This window comes from Mesitornis unicolor, unplaced genomic scaffold (assembly GCF_000695765.1).
Source record: "Mesitornis unicolor isolate BGI_N332 unplaced genomic scaffold, ASM69576v1 scaffold15645, whole genome shotgun sequence".
Lineage (NCBI taxonomy): Eukaryota > Metazoa > Chordata > Aves > Mesitornithiformes > Mesitornithidae > Mesitornis > Mesitornis unicolor.
In genome coordinates, this window is record NW_010187626.1 from 18,612 (window position 1) to 39,599 (window position 20,988).

General features: G+C 36.6%; 1 protein-coding gene across 2 annotated transcripts in view; it reads right to left on the reverse strand.

Moving 5' to 3' along the window:
- Nucleotides 1-289: 289 nt before the first annotated feature.
- The window catches only part of LARP7 (La ribonucleoprotein domain family, member 7), a 25,720-nt gene continuing 5,021 nt past the window's right edge, over nt 290-20,988 (reverse strand). Inside the window, exons 4-12 of one of the 2 annotated variants that reach the window (XM_010185520.1) lie at nt 20,313-20,477; nt 18,676-18,784; nt 16,830-17,204; nt 15,610-15,742; nt 12,594-12,751; nt 11,568-11,686; nt 8,598-8,757; nt 5,950-6,041; nt 290-409 (exon numbers count right to left, since the gene is read on the reverse strand). In XM_010185520.1, the coding sequence (XP_010183822.1) occupies nt 329-409; nt 5,950-6,041; nt 8,598-8,757; nt 11,568-11,686; nt 12,594-12,751; nt 15,610-15,742; nt 16,830-17,204; nt 18,676-18,784; nt 20,313-20,477 (1,392 nt within the window). In that variant the 3' untranslated portion in view covers nt 290-328. Of the gene's footprint in view, nt 410-5,949; nt 6,042-8,597; nt 8,758-11,567; nt 11,687-12,590; nt 12,752-15,609; nt 15,749-16,829; nt 17,205-18,675; nt 18,785-20,312; nt 20,478-20,988 lie in introns of both variants that reach the window. The other variant, XM_010185519.1, reaches the window with a different exon arrangement.

Consider the following 20,988-nt stretch of genomic DNA (forward strand, 5'->3'; position numbering starts at 1 on the left):
ACTTCAACATACAAAAAAAAATCAGAAGTGAACTAAAGCAAGATCTCTTAATATATTTTTTTCCAGAAAACTTTACCTAAAGGCTCAGAAGCAGTAAACATTCAGCCTATTTAAAAATGGGATTCAGAACAACCTTCATACTTGCAGCCTGCAGAATTATGTATCAAATGGACCAGTTTTTGATGCCTTCTTAAACACAGTTCAGTTGCTGTAAGCAGTGATGTTTGTGGAGTTTGGTTTTAGTTGTTTCTGTGTTTGGTTTTTGTGGTGTGGGTTTTTTTTCCCTTTAAATACCTCATTCACTTTCAAGATCACAAATCGGTCTTGGTTAGTTATATTCAGTGAAGCGAATATGTTTACTTGTCTGTTGAGTCTTTTCAAGTCTCATTCTTTCAGCTTTAGCAATCAACTGCAAACAGGAAAAACATAATAGAAAATATTAGAGGAAAAATTGCTTTGCTATGATTTTATCTCACAATCATTGATATATTATTCACTGATTTACCAAACTTGGTCAGAAAAAGCTGAATCTTTGAATAGCTGAGCTAATCTGTACATCTGACAAAAAAAACCCCAACAAGTTAAAGCAACCCAGATATAATTTATTTCAGCACTGCCTCAGAACCATCAGAAACAGCATGCTGTCTCTGCAGTCTCCAGACAGTGCATCATCTTCCATTCCATCCCTTCTTCCTCCCACCATGGTTGAAAAGAACAAAACTACAACTTCAATAATCCCAAAACACAGTCTTAAACAGCATGTTAAAAAAACTCTACCCTTTTACTGGGTTTGTGCTGTTACTGATGTAAGAAAAACCAGGTCAGACCATTAAAAAAACCTTAGGAATACTGTATAATTTTCTGCAGTCAGTTAGCAAGGAAACAAAACCACAGAAATCCAGCTGGGGGCTATCCTTCTGGCTGGGAAAGCAGCACAATACATATCACAACCCCGCTGAGAATTCACCTCAAGAAATAATGGTGCAATTCAGAGGAACGTTGATACTAGGAATCCCTAACTCAAAACCCTGTCCAACCAAGGATTTTTTTGTTTTAAGTTGCATTTCAGGAAGACTGACTATACTACTAGAGTACCTGGGATTGCTTTACTTTTTCCACACAAACTGAAATCACAAGTGCTGAAACCGCTTGTCTCAGTTTGGTAATATTACAAGCACTTGCAGCTTCTATCTTTGACCAGAGAGCCTTTCCCCTGTAGCAGTAATTACATGCCCTTTCTGCTAAGGCAGCCTTGCTCACTTGCTCTGCAAAAGATTACCAGCTACAGTACCTGTACACCTTTACCCTGACAAGCAGAGCTCCACATCAGTTCGGAGGACTCTCACAATACACCTTCTCCCTGTAGTAGAGCATTCTTCCCCATTCCCACAGCTTCTCACTTGACACAGGGAATCCAAATCTAGACTTGAGAATAGCTAAATCCACAGTTTACTATACAGATACTCAGCTATCTGGGATCTTTTAGGATATTTACACATTAGGGCAACAATTTCACTAGCAACAAACTAATAAACTCAGTAGCAAGTCCCTCGCGTACCAACAACCACTGCAGGTCAAATAGCTTTTTGGTTCTGTGCAAAGAGCTAAAACCACAAAGTAATAGGAAAGAAAAGCCTGATTTTCAGAGTACTGCCATAATTTGGATAATCTCACCAGTTTATCTTCAGTTTGTTTCTTTCACATACCTGTTTCAGAGTACACACATGCAGTCACTAGTGCTGTACAGAAAATACATGCCATTTCTTGGCAAATGTGAAAGTTCAGCATTCCCTGTGCAGAGGTACGAGAAATGCTCTTGCAGAACATAACTACCCTGCTCACTGTCAACTTCTGTGTACTGTGTCTTCAGGCAGAAAACAAAACATGGAGGACAACTTTGAAAATATACTTGTTTATAAAGCATCCATACTAAAATATTCAGAGATTTAAATGCAGTACTGAAACAGTCATACAAATACACAGAAGCAAAGGTACAACCTTTGTTACTGTAATGTCTCAGAAAGATTCCTTAACCATAAGCAAGAGTTCACGAGGTAACTTGCATTAATAAGATTTAAAAAATTATAATAAAATAAACTGTAAGAAACAAGACAGGCTGCCTAATCTGAACAAAAAGTGAGAGAGGAGGACACTCCTGTGAATTTAGGCACATCTGTAATGCACCATCATAAATCCACCTTACCTTATCTAATAGAGAGAACTAAAACACATTAGCTGGTGCTGAAGTAAAAGGGGGACTTGCTCACTAGGCAGTCCAGTCCAGTTTGCCAAGTTTGGAGAGCTTCATGTATAAATCAAACTATTTACTATTTATCCATAACGACTGTGGTTACAGTTACGTTCTGCAGCTACTGCATCTTGTACACAGCAAGGAAGTGCAAAGTATGCTTCTCCACTGCTTATAGCACTCAGGAATTACACTCTGTACTAAAGTTGCATGGATACATTGCTTACTGTGTTGCAATATTACACCACTAGTTATACTGGTACTTCCTCCTGTGCCCCCCCAGCATTAAATCTGCTTGCAATCCTTAACATAGTTTCAACAGCATCAGGCCCTAAGTTCCAATAGATTAATTTCTCAACCATTCTTCAGAAATAAAACTGATCTACTAAGAAAGTAGTACCTGAAAAAAAGTAAGCAGTATCTAAAACAGAAGTATTTGAAGAGTTAAGCTCTACAAAGAAGTGAGGGCTACAGTGGTTCATTCATTCAACATGTGGCATGGAGAATCACAAACACTGGAAAAAATCCCTAAGATGTGAACTGTCCAGTTCATATTAGTGAGTGTTTCTATACCAGCACCCCAGAGCTGAAGAATTTGTAAAAGACCTCAAGGCTTCCTATTTTCAGCTAATCAATCCAATATCATCACCGATTTCTAAGCATACCACTGCTCAAGTGTCCAAAGAGGTACCCAGTCCTTCCACAGATACCAATTTCAGAGAATCAGGGAAGGGGGTTTATTTGTGCTCTGGAGTGGGATCTCTCCCCACTGGTGCACAGACAGAACTGGTCGGTCTTGCAAGGACTCAGCCCTCAAGCCCCAGGCATCATCAGAAGAGAATAGTGTGGGCTGTGCTCAGGCATTCCCATTATCCTCCTTTCCCATATATTCTGCAAATTATTCCACCCTTTCCAAATACCCAATTCTCACTTCCTCCCCAAATGCCTTTCACTTCTACCACCACTCCCACCCTCTTAAACTTCCTCCTTTCCTTCTATGTGGGGGGGGGGGTACGAGGTGTAAAGTAGGCTCAGCAGCACCTCCCCCCAGACGACAAGTACCCAAGTCACAGCTTGCAGGCACTCAAGCTTTTTCTCTGTGAACAGAAGACTTTAATCAGTTTAGAGAGTTTAAAGCTACAGACTAATTAATTGCTTTAAGTCTGCATAAACTGGCACTGCCCTAAAGCAGTTCTGGTAAGAAGGTTTTTAATCTAATAGTTGTATCACTAAATCACTAAGGTTGTTTTATCATGCATCTGAAGGACAGGCTAAAATGAACATGGGAAGGGGCAGCAGAGGGGAGCACAGAGGTGACAGTGAACGACCAGGCTCAGGGCCTAAGCTTGACACACAACATCTTTTTAACTCCAAAGGATGGCTAGGCATTAGCCACAAGCTCTGGGGAACCTTAGGATATCCGGTATCGTTTGGACATTTAGTTTATTATAAGAACTAAGTAAAAATCTTTACCCCCTTTTTTTTTTGTGGGAAGGCATTACCCTACAAACCTTCTGTTGAGGTCATCATTAACCCTTATCGTGGCATGCCACTCATTGCAGGAAAACTGAGTAAGCCTGTACTTTGTAAGACACATGGAAAAAAGGAAGCTCAAATTGTCTGAAGTTACACTCAAAAGCGTATCTCTGTGCCGTTACTTTGTACTGTCTGTAATGTGATGCAACATGCAGGCAACAATATTACTGTATTATTCACATTATTACTATACTCACACTGATATCGCTGCAGCTATGTAGCTTATATGAATGGAAGTCTACAGTTAAACACTCATTAAAAGAAAGTATGTATAAGACGTCTTTTTTAAAGTATAAAACAGCTAACAGGAAAATACTCATCTTCAAAGAGATCTTGTAAGGGATTAAAAAACATTTATTAGAATAGATCTGTACAGGAAAGATACATTAAAGGCATATTCAGCTGTACGTGTTTAATTGTGAGTTATTCTATCCCCTTTTTCCTTCCTTTAATGGTGATCTGCAAAGAAGTCATATTGCAAGTACTTTGGAAGAATTTTCAAATAAAAAATTAAATTTATATTAATGAACAAAGAAGCACTTTTTCTTGTTATCAGTCTGTATTTCTGGGATACAGACAGTTCAAAAGTGACAAAAGGGTTAAGAATTATTGACTGCAGTGACACATTCTTTTCTTGATGTTTTGCTTAAGTGTTAACATTTAAATAGTGTTCACTAAGCTTTGAAGTTAACACTTCCCAGTGTGGCAAGGTGACCAGTAAGGGGGAGGGAGCAGGAGTTTGCATCCTTGCTGCTGCTATTGTTAGGCAGAACTGAGACAGTTTATATTTGCAAGCCTAGATGAGGTACATCCCTGGCCAATTTACACCAGTTTGGTCAACAAATTCCAGTCTTCAAAAGGTGAAGAATAGAAACTTGACATCACGGCACCTACAGTCCAAATAAAAGTCAATAGGTGCCACTGGCACCTTCTGTTTAAAAAAACATTAGAAAACCCCAAAACATAGCACCACTCAGTAAAGGGCTGTGAAACCTTTTTTATGCTTTAAAGAAAATTAAATCAGTCATTTAGGGAAATTCTTTACACATATATTTGTAAAACTAGACTGATGTGTCTATGGGATCACTGAAAGAACATGTAGAGAAACAAGACAATACATGCAAAATATGCTTTGTACAAGACAAGGTTTTGACCTGCATAACTGCTGTTTCTTTAGGTCAGTGTAATATTTCTTTTCAATTATAAACGGAACAACTAGGAAATTTTTGGTATTGTGTATATCACTGGAGTGCCTAGGAAACAGAAATTACAGTGTATCCAAAGCCACTGGAAAATAATTTAAGGTCAGGTGATTCTGAAGTTTTGCAAGCAACAGTATAAAGACTCAGGTTAAAGCCAACCTGGAAATCGTATCTGCAACGTATATGAAGTAAACCTAGCAATAAAATGTCTCTGAAATAGTCTCTGGCTCCTCTATCAAGTAAAGGATATGACTGGCCTGATCAAGAGCCCTTCATGCCTGAAATGATCTGGGGCAGGAGTGGAGACTGCAGCCTGCAAGTTTATTGCAACACTCCCACAGCACTATGGCCTGATATGCACTCCAAGGTCAAGGCCGGAAGGATTTAACACTCAAGAGCAAAATTGCACTGCAGTGCTACAAGATAGTAACAGTAACAGTCTGACAGAGCAAAAGCAAGCAGGTTCAAGCTCCTTACATGTGCTCTAAGTTCCCCAGATGTGAGGCAGTTTTTCACTGGAAGCTGCTCAGCTGGTAGTGGCCTTCAGCTTTGTCTGGATCAGGACACAGACACAGACTCTTGACTGCACTAGGAACACACAAGTGTTCACCATAGCACAAAAAATTGTGTAAACTGTGAGAAAGGAGATTCATTCTGATGAAAATGATTCTGTTTATCACACTAGAGAATTAACCTAGAGTAAGTCAAGACCACTCAACTTTTTGACCTTAACTTTCTCTGATGGTTTACATAAAGACAAGCCTTACATTTGGTAATTGGACCAGGATAGCCACATATTGTCTATTTTGTGGTTGAACCCTGCTACAAAGTCAGTAGAAAGTGATTTAACTGGATTAAATACAGAACCAAACTTTAAAGTATCAAAAAATAAAAACCTACACAGAAACAATGCTGTATTTTCAAGCATGGCCATACAGGAAAAAAAACTGACTTGCAAGTTACCTTCTCAGTACCCCGCTTCTTTTCTCGAGGCTGGTTAAGTTTAGCTTGTCTGTCCACTAAAATCTTCTGCCAGTAACGTTGTTCATTATCACCTTGCAAAACAAATTAACATTACAGTACATGAATAAAAGTATTCATTACAAGTAGATGCAGTGATTTCAGCTGTGATGAGGAAGATTTTTTTTCCAAGGTAAAAGCATGTGAAAATACCTGTTAGGGAAACTAAACAAGTATTTCCCCATCACTCTTACATTTCATAGTCAGAGAAGTCATACAGTATTGCAATACACAAGTGAACAAAGAAGAGGAAAACTCTGTCCACAGCAGCTTAAAGCTGACAAAGGTCTCTCCTCTGTATGAGCTGGACAGGACCTGAATCAAGGGCCTATGCATTTTATTGACTTTCGGACTGGGCTGTCAAAGTATCTAAGTAAGTTTTTCTAAGCAAGTAGTTCTACAAAATTACAAATAACTACAGAAATAAGCAAAGACCACTCTCTACATGCCATTGGCAGAAGGAGCTCAGTTTTAACTAAAGTTTCACCATAGCGCTTGGAAGACCTTTGATTTACTGGTGCACTCAACCTCTGACTGATTTTAAACAACTGTCAAACAGAAAAAAAAATTACTCTAAGAATGACCGAGGTTATTTTGTTTCATCAAAACCACTGTTAGAAGCAAACTCTGGGGACTTTGTGGGCAGTTCAGGAATATTTGAACAAGGGGGTGAATATGAGAGTATTCATAGTGGAACAGGCTGCCCAGAGAGGTTGTGGAGTCTCCTTCTCTGGAGACATTCAAAACCCGCCTGGACGCGTTCCTGTGTGACCTAGTCTTTGTGATCCTGCTCTGGCAGGGGGGTTGGACAGGATGATCTTTTGAGGTCCCTTCCAACTCCTGAGATTCTGTAATTCTGTGATGAGAGGAAATAATTTTGCAGGCTTTCCAGCAGCTGTTTTGCAGTAGCAGCAGTTTGCCACTGTTTCCTCTGGTTTGTTCTGTAACTATCATGATGGGAATTTTGTGAAGTAATGTTATATGGTCTCATGTGAAATCTTCAGTTACAGGGACGTTTCCAAGTGTTCTTGGAAAAGATTCCCACAGAAGTAAAGGAATTAATAATTCTGAGAACCAATTTTCCATACATTTTAGACGTATTATTTACATATTCAATCACAGTAACATCTAAGCGTTACCACAGATGTTAATATCTTGTCAGATGAAAAGCTGAAGACATTTACTCAAAGCCAAGTTCTAAAAAGTAAAATATTACTGGGAAAGCTTTAGTCCCTGCAGTAAGGAGCATTAAAGATTCTTTCCTTATTCTTGTTCTCTGTATTCACCTTAAGCCACCAAGAAAAGCTGAAATCCCGACTGTGAGTCACTTCAGAAGTCTTTCCATTCTCATTTCAATGAACCAGTTTGAAAACAAAAATCTTAAGCCTATGAATGGAACAATCCTACAATGCAGCACTTACTCCCAATCTACCAGTACGCTCTTTTATATAAGGATGCAAAACCAGCGACAAATACACACAGAGCACACAGCTGTAATATGCCGTACTTCAAGTTGTTTCTGGAGCTTTGGAACACTGAACACTCTGGAGACAAATATTTCTGAAAATGACATTAGCGGCATTCAGTGAGTTTCAAACTTTAATTGACTTTGATATTATCATGAAGGTTAATGCTTCCATTATAGGTCCTCCTTCTGCAATCCTTATCCTTGACATTTAAGTGGGTTTACATCCCTGCATACATGGAACTGGGCCTATATGAGTATCTGTGAAGGAGTATGGTAGAAAATTTAAACACATATGGGTGAATCCCATCTGGACTGTTTTATCTGGTTTCTTTTTTTGGTTTGTTTTTTTTTGGTTTGTTTTTATTTTCCACATTTAATATTTTTAGTGCGTATCTAGAATTCAAAGATTTTATGAATACAGTAACAGAGAGACTTCCCTCACCCCGCTTCTTCTACCCCTCATTTCCATAAAAAAGTTTTTCTGCACTTTGAAGACAAGTTGAATCTAATGCAAGATACGAATTTGGAACACCTGAGTAATTCCAGGAAAAAATAACACACATTAAGATAAAGTTCAAAAGCAAGCCAGTAAAAAACTTAGCGTAAATACAAATATAAAAAGGCATTACTCTGGCATAAGTTATTCAACTTACTTAAAATAAAGATAGATTAATTAGAAGGCAAATGCTAAAACCACTGCAAGAGTATCTATGCTGTTAGGTTTTATTTGTTCTGTTATGTCACAAATCAGAAGTTCAGTATATTTAAGAAAATATTAATTTAAATTCTTTTCCATCATTATAATGCCACATTCATAAAGCTGAAATGTGAATTAAGTTCTATATTCCATTGCCTCTAGAAGTGATGTAAATAAATCTTTCTCAAAAGAACTGAATTAAGTTGATAAAGAAAAGCAAAATCATTATTTTGCTCTGAACAGTGACAAAAACTCTTATGGTTTTACCAATTTCACTATAATAGCAAAATGAGGAGATTCTTGGAAAAAACAATGCAGTCTTTTCCCCAACTACCAAGATATCTAAAAAGATTTACAAATATATCCACATGATCCTTCTCACAGTACTCAAGTCTTCTCCTGTACTACCATCAAAAAAAGACTCACCAGTGAGAACTTCGAATTTCCAGTTGTTTTTGATCTGTATTTCTTTGTATGATTTCATGACAATCTGTGCATCCTCAGGAGTTTTAAAACGAACATGACATTCTGTGTCTCCCTCCAGCATATCGACATAAGCAACATCAACCAGCACTGCCAAAGCATCCTACCAAAACATGTGACAGAACATAGACCATAAATGAGACTTTAAAAAATAATATAATAAATTACTTCTTGAACATTTGATTTGTAGATCATTTACTTTTTCAAAAAGGTAATGAAGTAGAAGGAAATAACTGAACTTTCATTTAACCAATTAATCTCTTGTCAAATAGTTTTGAACTAATATATTTTCATAAGAAAGTTAACTGAATTTTGATTTATGAGCCTACAATTTACATACATCTATTTCTCTCTAATCTTGCCCTCCCAAAAACAATTTAAAGCAGTCATTCCTGAAGATGTTATTTTTTGCATAGGAATAATTATACTAATGGAGCATCAGTAATCATTCACTTATTTCAATATTGTATCTGTATGAACTTTTTTTCAAAAGAAAAATGATCTGTTGACTCTAATACGTATATGTATCGGTCCAACAGATTGTTTGAGAAATGAGTAATAAACCAACGCTTCCTATCTTTAGACGTGACTTCTGTCTGAAAATTTTCACTAATAGCAGAAGGAAGAAGAGTCACATACTTTTTCAGATAAAGCACTCCACTTGTAATACCTGCTGTTAGGGAAATTAACTAAGACCGCACATTCCTAGTCAATTTGGCTCACAGCATGCAGCTGAAGTAAGATGCTTCTATTCAAGAACTACACACTGCTTTTAACCCTCCACTACCAAGGATAACTATAAAACAAAACAAAAATTGTCAACACTATTGAGATCACTGAGAGCCAAGCAAAGCTACTTTCCATTTTTAATTCCGGTATCCCAAAGTCATGCTTCCATGGAAAACTACAACCCAAGCAGTTTAATGGAGCTGGCGTTATGTTCTCTGAGAAATGTCTTAATAGCAAAAGGTGGAAGTAGCGAAGTAAAAAACTTAAAACATCAAAATAATATTAAAACTACTTTTCAAAGACCTTTCCTGTGTGAAGGAATAATTATATCTAATACACAACCAGAAATAACAGATCAATATTGTAAGTTTACGAAGCAAAAAACCCTAAATGTGTCACTTTGTGGTAGTGTTTGCTGTGGCTATAACAGACCAGGAAAACAGGCAAAGTAAGCTTTTGTCAAAAAGAGTTATATTTTCATAAAAGCAATCAGTATTGCCAGAAAAATACAGTAAGCATCAAGTAGTTTGCAGCTTCCACTGCTGACCCAAAAAGGAACTGGTGCACCCTGACGATTATTGCTTCTATAAACTATAGTTGTATTCCACAATTAGTTTTCTCCCTAAAAACAATTATTGGACATATTTTGCCTATGTACTTATTATGAGAGCCAAAGACATGATTAATGATGGCAAAGGCCACCCCAATTTTATTTTGTCCCTATTACTTTTGTGAAGTATTAGTGAAAAATAAAACACTAAAACACACCCCTAATAAAACTAAATAATAACTTATGTACCTGGAAATACCAAACTAAGTTTGTTTCCAGCTCGTGGGAACAGTAAGCTTACCCCCTGACCATGATATGTGAAGCCGTGACACAAACTTAACACAGTAAGGTGTAAACTGCATTCAAAGAGGCCCTCAAAGGTTACAGTGACCTGAACTACATTCTCTCGGTGTCTCCAGCACTCAGACAACTGCCTACAAATACACCTAGGCAGGTAAGACTGATAAGTTGAAACCATATCATCAGTTTGTTTTCTGTGAGAGAAATGTCTCCCATCTTGCCTACATTTATGTACACACTAAACTTCATACACTTGCAAGCAGCCAATGACTTCAAATGGTCTACTCAGTTATAAGTATAGGTAGTTTGATAAGTAATCTCAGAACTCACATTTTAAACCATTCTCTCTTTGTCCTAAGTGATCTGAATATTTACTCCAACATGAATTAGTTGTTCAAATTCTTTCCAGTTTTTATTAATCCAAGAGTGCAATTTGTGAAAGAAAAAGCTCTGAGTCACATTCATGGAAAATTCAATATCTGGCAGAAGTCTGTTATTTCATTTGGAAAGCTTTTAGTGTTTCAATTTCAAAAGGATGTAGCTTAAGCCTGCAATTTTTCCTAAAAGAAAATATTCCACTTAACATGTGCAACTTTCATATCATAATATGACACAAAAATTAAGTTATTCCAAGCACTTTTTTAAAATTAAGAAAAAAGCACTTGCATTAGGAAAAAAAAAATGGGTGAAGCAATTACTGAACAAGTTCTACTGCTACCATTCTCACTGAAGTGGAGGTTTTGTAATTGTAAATTTCTTACTGGGAAAAAAAAATTGTTTTCTCGTGCAGAGAGCATTTTATTGCCTTTAAATTCCTGATAACAGTAGAAACCCCAATATACTATTAAAGATTTCTTAATCTGAGTTGTGCCTAAATGACTGGCACAATGAGAAATAAAGAACGCTGCACCATTTTGTCTTCAGTCTCTTTTTAAACAGTAAGACTGGTTTGAACAGTGATTTACTTTTAAAAATATAAAATTAACCATGTTTTTCACATTGAAAATGCAAAGACATGGCAAGAGGGGCTGAAGATGGAGAAGAGAACTACTTATCTTCTACAGCATTATTTATTTTTGTCATTTGTAAACTTGACTTTGCCTGAAGCACTCTAAAGGCTACTTTTTGCTTTGAAATATCCTCTTTACCCTAATTTGCCGTTGTAAAATCTTCCATTAGCAGGTACTAGAGAATAATCTGTAAACAGCTACTGGCCAAACAAACAACAAAAAAAAATCTGTAAGACTTGTTTAAATTATATTCCATATTCAAACATTTTGGAGGCACTGTATGAGGAAAGGCTAACAGCTACCCTGAGGTTACAAAGGCATTACCTTGATCTGCTTCCTGCCCGGCAGGGGCTCAGTGCTAATGATCTTCACAATTACTCCACTCATGAACTGGGGCCCCATTGTGTTAGACTTGGCAGGAGGGGCAGAATCTTCACTGGTGGCTGGTCAGGTCAGAAGAAGAAAAAAAAAAAAATGGGAGGGAGGATGAGAGAAGGAAAAAAAAAAAATGTTACATTTATTAGTCTGACAAACTCAAGATGCTATGAAAGCAGCTAAGCAACATGATGTCCACAAGAAATGAAACAAGGAGCATCAAGTATTGCTACCACAGCTTAAGTATATATATATATATACAGTCTTGGGATCAAGACTGTTCTCACAAGGTAAAGTCAGTATCAGTAAGAAACCAAACCAAAAAACAAATAACCCAAAATAAAACAGCTCCAAGAAAAGTTTTAGAGAAGTTTTTACAGCCTACAGGGTCTCCTTATAAGACTATTTTATATTCTATCAATACATTTAATAGGTGAACCCTAAGTTTTAGAGCAATTATAAATAAGCAGACAGACACTGAAATTTTGGCATTGAAATGGGTGAGGTGAATACAGAGCAAAAAAAGAGCAATTCTACCTCTGAAAAATGTAGAAATTGAACTAAGACATCATAATTACAAAGCTTCTCTTAACCAGAGAGCTGATAAAACCCAATTGCAGCCATTTTTTGAATGTCATAAATCGCTGCAGGTATAGTTAAGCCTAAGAAAATCAGGCCTAAGTTACATCATCAAAAAGGCTGATCCCTGACTTACCTCTGCAAGGGTTTTATAATAACCTAAAAAGATACTGAAGCTTAAGAATGCTGCCAGAATATGCTTAAAGTACTTAATAATTATATACATTAAGAATGAACAATTTCCAAATCTATCTAAATGAGGGGTGGTGGTGTTGCTTTTACTAATATTTGGCATTCAGAGAAATAAAATTATTTTGCAGTTTCTGGAGGGCCAGTGTCCTAAATCACTATGTTTGTGTGGCAGATGAAGACAAAGAACATAACAAACAGGACTACATTTGTCATCTTTACATTTAGGCTTATTCCGTGCACAAGAGTTAGTTTCCATCTCTCCCACAGGCTCAGGTTTGATTTGAGACATTGTTTTCTTTAATGAGGCCATACTGGCTTTTTGAAGGGCCAAATATTCTTGCTTCAAATCCATCCATTCGGTTCTGTAAGTGACAACACAGGAATAGGACATCAGTTGTAAAGAATAAAAAAAAAAAGTCTAGAAATTCAACAATAACTTAGGACAAAACAGTTAACAAAAAGGTTAAGCTGAACTTAGTAAGAAGGTTCTGCACTGCACACCATCAGAACCTCCCTGCACTTAGGTCAAATTAAGCCTTCTCAGTATCTGCATTTTTAGTATTTTGGTTTTTTTAAAAAAATATTCCAGTCAAGTTCTAACACGATTAACCTATCATTCAAATGCAGTCACTTTCAAATTTGTTTTACATATTCCCAAAAACACAGAACAGCTTTGTAAACTGTACTTTCTAATGGAACTACACAGAGCACAGGCACTAAATTCAGAGTTAATTCAGACAGTGAACTCTGAATTCACTGAATTAGTTCAGTGAACCCACTCCTGTGTTACTATATTAAGAATCGGTCATCTATTTTCTAGAAAAATCATTGACAGAAAATCAACAACTGGTTAAACTCACCAAAAACCTACTCAGATAAGAACATTCCTTACTATTCTAATGCATTTTGGTTAAAAAATACCACCACATGGAAGCAATTTATATATTTACATACATTTAACATGGAGATGTTTCTGCAAACAGCTAGAGCTTTGCTCCGCAGAAACACAATGCCTATAGTGCCACTGTGAGAACGACTCATTGTTACCCTAATCTGTGCTATCAAACAAGCTGATAGAGGATTTTTAAAGAGGAGGATATCTTGTGGTAATGGTTTTAGCTGTTAACATTGACAACTGTATACTTCAAAAAAGCATCCAGACTCACCCAGGATCATACATTCTCAACAGAGCAAAGACATTAAAATAACAAAAGACCCACCTAATGATTCTCTGAGATAAAAAGGCAACACCATTCCACAGAGGTATGGTATAAATACAAGCTCAAGGCAGTACTGGTTGTTAACTTGACTCGAAGGAAGAGAAGACCATGGGGAATGAGACAGGTAAGTATTTGCAATACTTGTGCTCCTTTCAAACTTTTTGTCCTTTATTTCCTTTGCTATAGACAACTACAACTTAAACCTTTTTCTCTGTATTTGATGCAGTAGTCTCAGAAACCCAGAAGAAGACAAGCTTCGTTGGTGACTACAAGTTTTTTTGTGGACCCCTTTTACTTTAACATGGAGGTGCTTTCTGTGACTTGAAAAAAGTAAGTGCTTCCATGTTTTAGTAGAGGTGAATCCTGATCGCAATACTGAAATACCATCCAGGATTTTTTTTGTCTACATGGTAGTGACAAGATTTTTGCATCCAGGAAACAAAAGAAGACTTGACAGTGAGCAGATGAAGGCATGCTGCCCCAGCAATGAGGGTTTTTTTAAACAAAATTTTAAATTTTCATGGGACTCCCTTTGCTTTAACATGGAGGTACCTGCTGCCTAAAAAAGTAAGTGCTTCCATGTTTCAGTGGCGGTGGATCCTAATGTTCTTAAACTAATTTCTGAAACTACACCTCGAAAACCTAGTTATATTAATATAATCTGGTTTTTTACTGCATTATCAGAACTCTGTATATGCAAACCTTTTAATTGTTGCTATTTAATTACTATTTTCAAAAAGGAAAATGGAGTGTCTCCACTTAAGGACCCCCACAACTTAAATGTGGATGTACTTGCTTTGTTCCTGAAAAGTAAGTGCTTCCATGTTTTAGTGGTGGTGAATCCTTTTTTCTCAACTAAAAGCACTTCCCTTTTCCCAGCAAAGAAAAGGAAAAGTAAAGGACTGACGGTGTCATACTTATCACAGAATGTAACATGCAATGGAGAAACTAAATTATTCCCTTACTGCACAGCAATGAAATTTCCCAAGTCCTATAGATTTCTGTTTAGGTAGGGAAATAGTTTTTATTAAAAGTCAACTTATGTTTTCTGCACTGTTCATGTATTTGCATTGCACATATGGCCTCTATATTAAACTTGAAACACAAACAATTTTGCATCTTGGTACTGCAGAAAATGGCAAGGACCCCCTCTACTTTAACATGAAGGTACTTGCTGGATGCTTAAAAAGTAAGTGCTTCCATGTTTTAGTTGCGGTGACTCCTAAAAAAAGCCCAACGGTTAGAGGCATGAATATTTCTGTAAAAATTTGTAATGGCTCAACTTGTGTTTTAACTGCCAAGGAACCTGGTATAAATTGGTGATTTTAGTCAGACTTTGAAACCCTGCCATTTAAAGCTTTTCAGCTACAGGCTAATACTGTTGCTAATATGCAACTCTGTTACATAAAAACTGGAATTGCACTTTAGCAATGGTGATGGACTGTCAGACATACAAAGACTTTAATATAATTGAGACAATGAAGAAAATGAACAACATTCTAGAGGCTGTAAACATTGTGAAATTGCTGTATAAACTGCCTGTTAAGCAATAAAATTCAATAAAGTATGCAAAACTTGTTACTTCTGAAAAAGTTTCTAGTAACTCACACATAAGTTAAAAACACTGAAAAAGTAAGTTATATCACAAAGCAACATGACAAATTTTAACTACATTCACTGCCTTCTGTAGTTAAAACTATATAGCAAAAAATATGTACTGCCAATAGACCCAGTGCATAAGGTGTACATAAGACCTTATGAAATTAAAAAACAAGTTAGCTCAGTCTTGCTCAGGAGTGGCTATTTCCTGGTTAGTAGAAATCTTTCCCAACTGAATTTGAGAAACTTTTTCTAACCTACAAAGGTTTTCTAATTTGGGCACCCCTTTAAGAAGGCAGGTTTTGTTGTGCCAGCCCACTAGTACACAGGGCAAAGGAATTCCTCCACATCGTACCCAGTACTGCCATAACCTAGTCACATAGATTAATTTCATAACCTACTTGGAGAGTACTCTGAGTGGAATGACTTCTTCGCCCATTTTGTGTCTTTCTTTGTGTTTTTTCTTGTGCTTCCTTTTAGATTTTGAAAGGGATGTGTCTTTTTTATCATCTTTGTCATCTTCTGCAGAAACCTCTACATTAAAATAGTAAGAAAAATTACAATTACATTGGCAGATATTTAATGAAATATTTATTCAGGCTTAATGATATACCTGTATTTCCATAAAATAGCATATGATATTTACTTTGTTATTAAGAAGTTTCATGAATATTGGTTCTTTGATTCAAATTGGAATGAAAACCCTATCAAAAAAATCTGCCTGCTACCTACTTTTAGTCCACTCTCTCAACTACTCAAATCTAGTCTCTAATCATGGATTTCTGTCAACACAAATGTGATTTCAATGCAGCCTTTAACCCCATCTATTGCTTCCCTCCCCCACCCTTACCTCATGTAAGAAACTGGGATCAGCTTTTTCTTTTGTATTTTAGTTTTACCTAGATTCTCACACTCTTCTCATTTTCCTAGGCTGTTTAATCCATACTTTACTTCAGTGAAGTTCTACTGACATTAACTTCTTAGTCAACTATTTTTACTTCTGATGAGATTTACCTGCTTCAGTATTTAAATTTTCTCCTGTTCTCCATGCAGTTTATCTCCTTGGAATTACTCATTACCAAATTTAAATTTAACTGCAGGGAACTCCACATATTCCTAAATTGACCTTTGTTATGCCTCCACCATTATCCATTTTTCACCTACTGACCCAAGCAGAAGAACCTTTTACCAGTTAAGTTTTCAGCCTTTCAAAGACAGAAATTCAGTGTCGTAATCTTTCACCTGCACTTGAAAGGTTTACTCAATAATCTCTAATCCAAGTAATAAACCTATCAGCCACCAACAGTCAGTTCACTAATGCATTTCTATTACACAGACTACACTTGCTACATTTCTTGTTGCTTTCCAGCCATGTGCTTTGCAACTCTCCTTTCCTCACTTGCTTATAACCCTCTAGCATATCAAGATTCCTATTTACTTTGGCCACTACAAATACAATTTCAACTGCAAAGAACACGGCTTCTTTAACTCAAGCTTTTCTCCTTATCTAGACTTTTCCCTCGTTACTACACCTACTATTTGTTATCTGTAAGAGATACATCTGCCATTTGATTTTATTCATGCATATAAATCATGAAAAGATTAAAAACATACGCTTTACCATTGGCATCTTTCGGAGCTTCTGTTGTTTCTTCTTTCACAGGACAAACTTCATTATTTTGAACAGTTTTCTTGAGTTTTGGAGTTGATGTTTCGCCATCTCCAGAGCTGGTTCTTTTTCTCTTCCCAGGCCTACTTTCCAAATGAACCTCTGAGCTTTCTGTTCGGTCCCATTTTCTTTTCTCTCTCTTTGAGGGCTGCCTGTGAGTCTCAGTTCCCTCCATTTCTGAACACTCCGATGAAGTCCTATGTCTTTTTGACTTGGGTACTTGCTCTTTTGTAGTGTTTGTGTTTGATTCCTTTGTCTCTACAGCTGTCTGTACATTGCTCTCTTTCTTGATTTTTGATTTCTTTTTTTTCTTCTTCTTCTTCTCTTCTGTATTAAAAAGACAGTATTTTAAACTGAATGATTACAAACTAGATTAGATTAGCTGATCTAAGTAAACAGTCACGATACCACAGGTCATTATAATCTGCGATGTTAAACAAAAAACTGCCTCTGCCATCTCTAACTACAGGAGAGATGCAATACATTGTCCCAAAGTTCTTCCTAGGCATTTCAAGCAGAAAAGTAAAAGAACACTAAAAACAAAGGAGCTAGACTACTTTGCTTCTTCTTAACAAATGCACATTTTGTTATGTCATCTCTTACTTGCCTTTGAGAAGAGATACCTTCCTCCTTCCAGGCCAAAAAACAAAGACAAGAAAATGAGGACTGACAATTTGTACACCGAGAATAAAATGAGATACTCAGCCCAATTAGTCTATCACACTATTTATGTAATGAACAATTACTTGTCGGCTAAACTAAAGAACATTAACTGAGCCAATCTAAAAAAAAAAAACAACCCTCCAATACATCCTACTTCTCATAGGCAGGTTGCAGTGTTTTCCAAAGCATGGTTTAAATAGCATGTTTTTTCTTTGATTTTTTTTTTTTGTCCTAATAACCCTAATAGTTACTGGTGTAACAATGAATTAGTGATAATAGTGAGTAATACAACATAAGATTCATCATTACACTTATGAAAAAAAGTGTCTCAAGTTCAGGAAACTGCATTATGTCATCAGAAATGAGCAAAAAAGTCTCAGTGATCAAAATTGCAAAATAATGCTGTGATGCTGCTTTTTAAGTTATAGTAGATGGTATTTACTGGAAACACGCTTAATTGTGAATTCTGAATTCTCTTCTCTGCAATTTCCTCCAGGTTCTTCTGAGTAATTATGAATCATGTAAAGTGGACTTGTAAATACGCTCTAAAAAGCTTATTCTGCTTTAGACTGCTCTGCTCATGTAGAGGCAGAAAAAGAGGCAAAAATCCTGTTTTCATAGTTCTCTCACAGAAAAAATCAGCAGGAGATAAGAATCAAGGTTTGCACTGAAATATGTCAGATGATCACAGACTCATCTGAACAGCACTTAACGTTTCAGCATTATCTTGCTCTTATGTCCATATCTTTCAATATTAAGTATTTTTAAAACAATCTGTGTCAAATTAGTCTTGCTAAAGCTAAGTGCTTAGATAATAATTTATTGTACAGTCTGAAAGCTGCTCTTCCAGCACAACGATGACTAATGGTGGCAGCTGGAAATATAGGAAAAGAGAAAGTAAGAGCCTTATCAAACTGGAAAAAGGCAGAAATTTAGTATATTTTAGTTTTACAATTTCATTATTAAGCCTATTTTGTCCAACACAAGAAACAGCAACACGCTTTTTTCTTTTCCAATAAGGTTTTTGACAAATGTGAGATTAGACTGCAGTAACACAGCAGTTCAAAATTCTCTCTTCAGAAGTGGAGGCAAAAACCAGTTTGTTTCTTTATCCCAATAACTTAATCACACTTACCTACTACGCTGCTGTTACTTGTATTCAGTGCAGGAACAGGCTTGTTCTTTACTGTTTTGGGGAAAATCCCAGGTTTTCGTGGTGCTTCTTCTGGTGGATTGTTCAAATACTAAAAAATAATAATAGTAAAACATTAAAAGCCACAAAATATTACTACAAACTACGTTTTCGTGTTTAAAGAATCTCCATACAAGTTAAAAACAGCAGTGCTATATTCTTTTAAGAAACATGTAGCCCCCGTGATTCCAGAAATTGTCCTGGTTTGAGCTAAATAGAACTAATTTTCTATTTAGTGATTTTACTTTTCAGCTCAGTCTCTTCTAAGTGGCTGAACTTGCTGAAACAAGCAGCATGTTTCTTCCAGACAGTGTGTACTGCTACAAGCGATAATCACAAGGCCACTGTCTCACCATGGATGCCGTATCTGCACCTACAGGGAGGAGTGGACCCAAAACTGACCAACTAGGTATTCCATCCCACATACATCATACTCGGTATAAAGTCGAAGGATCACAAGGGTCTCGACCTTTCCATCTTGGAGACCTTCCATCCTGGACCCTTCCTTCCATCTTGACCCCTTCAGTGGCTGAAGTCCAAGCAGAACCCTGCTAGTTCGTCAGCCTCTGATCCCGATTCATGTGTTCCTGCATTCGCATCCTGCTCCCACCTGCTGCTGAGTCTTTTTCAGTGCCCAGCTCCACAGAGCCTCTGGTGACGTATTTATCATTGGAGGAAGGTGGGGGGAGGATTTTATATTGGTTTTGTATATATATTTGTACTTATCTGTATATATTTCATTATTTTCCTATTTACATTATTATCCTGTAGTATTTGTATTATCATTTCATTAAATCTGTTTGCTTTATTTTCCAACCTGTAAAGTCTCTCTTCTTTATTCTCGTTTCTCTTCCCTTCTTGGGAGGAGAGAGGGGCTAATAGAGAGCGTCTGTCCAGGATTTAGTGGCCAGCCCAGCCCTAAACCACGACAGAGTTACATGTAGTTCCTTAAGTAATTTCAGTGGTGTGGTGGTTTTTTGTTGGTGTCTTTTGTGGGGTTTTTTTGTTGTTTTGTTTTGGGTTTTTTTGGGAGGTTTTGTGGATTTTTTTGTTGGTTTTTTTGGGTGGGGGGTGCTGGGGGGAATTTGCTTGTTTTTGGGGTTTGCTTATATAAGTGCAGAGCTTGCTTGATTTCACATTAATAGTGTGGTATCTGTATGCCTCTGTTATTATTATGATATTGAAACAGTGTTTTTAAACTTTCAAACTGTATTTAAATACAGAAAAGTAGGTATGACCATGCTTGTCTGATGAATTTTAATAGGCCATTGTACTGTTATACAGGGATCTCTATTTCTGCAAGAGATGCCAAGAGTGGCATTTTTCAAAAATATACCCACTGTGCTTCTCTCCTAAGTCTCTAGATTATTAACAGAATTACACTTTTAAACAACTGTGGAATTGATTTGACTTCTGCGGGCAGGAGACAGAACATAACTCCTGCTAAGTAAAGTTTTTAAGTCATGGTATTTCATTAATTTCTCTAAGGTTCAGTAGGTGACCCTTAGAAGACTATACCATCCATACTGAAGAGTGACAAACAGGAAGAATGTTAACAGACCAGAGGCATCATTACTCACCTCAATAGCTTTCTCTGCTTGCTCTTTAGTTTCAAATTCAACAAAAGCAAATCCCTTTGGATCGCCACTACTTTTATACCGGGGTATACTGATGTAAACTACATTACCACACTTCCCAAACACCCGTTCAATCCAACTGTGATTGACATTTTTGGGAAGCAGCTCCTAAAAAAAGAAAGAAATATAATTTTCTCACTACTGTATTACCATTGTACATAAGATGTTTTACTACATCTAATTAAAAAGCTGTCACAACTATATATTTCAGTTTGATGTGACTATGTTGTGAAACACTTTTTTATTTCAGTAAGTATTCTTGTTGAGAGGTCAGACTGCTTAGATAGTAAACACAGTGATCTGAAAATGGATCTCTAATCATTCATACATCTACAACAAATACATTATATATTTAATTTAAATGTCTATCTTCATCCTGTGACAGATAACAAGCCCTCACCTGAAGCTCTATCTTTGCAACATGAAACATCTTTATAAACTTAAGACCTTCACGCAAACATAATTCTGCATTTTCTCAAAGTACCCACTGCAGAGCACAAGGATTTTTTTTTTTGAATTGTCGGTAATGCAGGTATCACAGAAAGAATTCTTGTAGGGCAGTAGAGTCACTACTCAAACTGATAAATTCCTGCTGGTAGCAGCCCTTTTAAAGACTAGT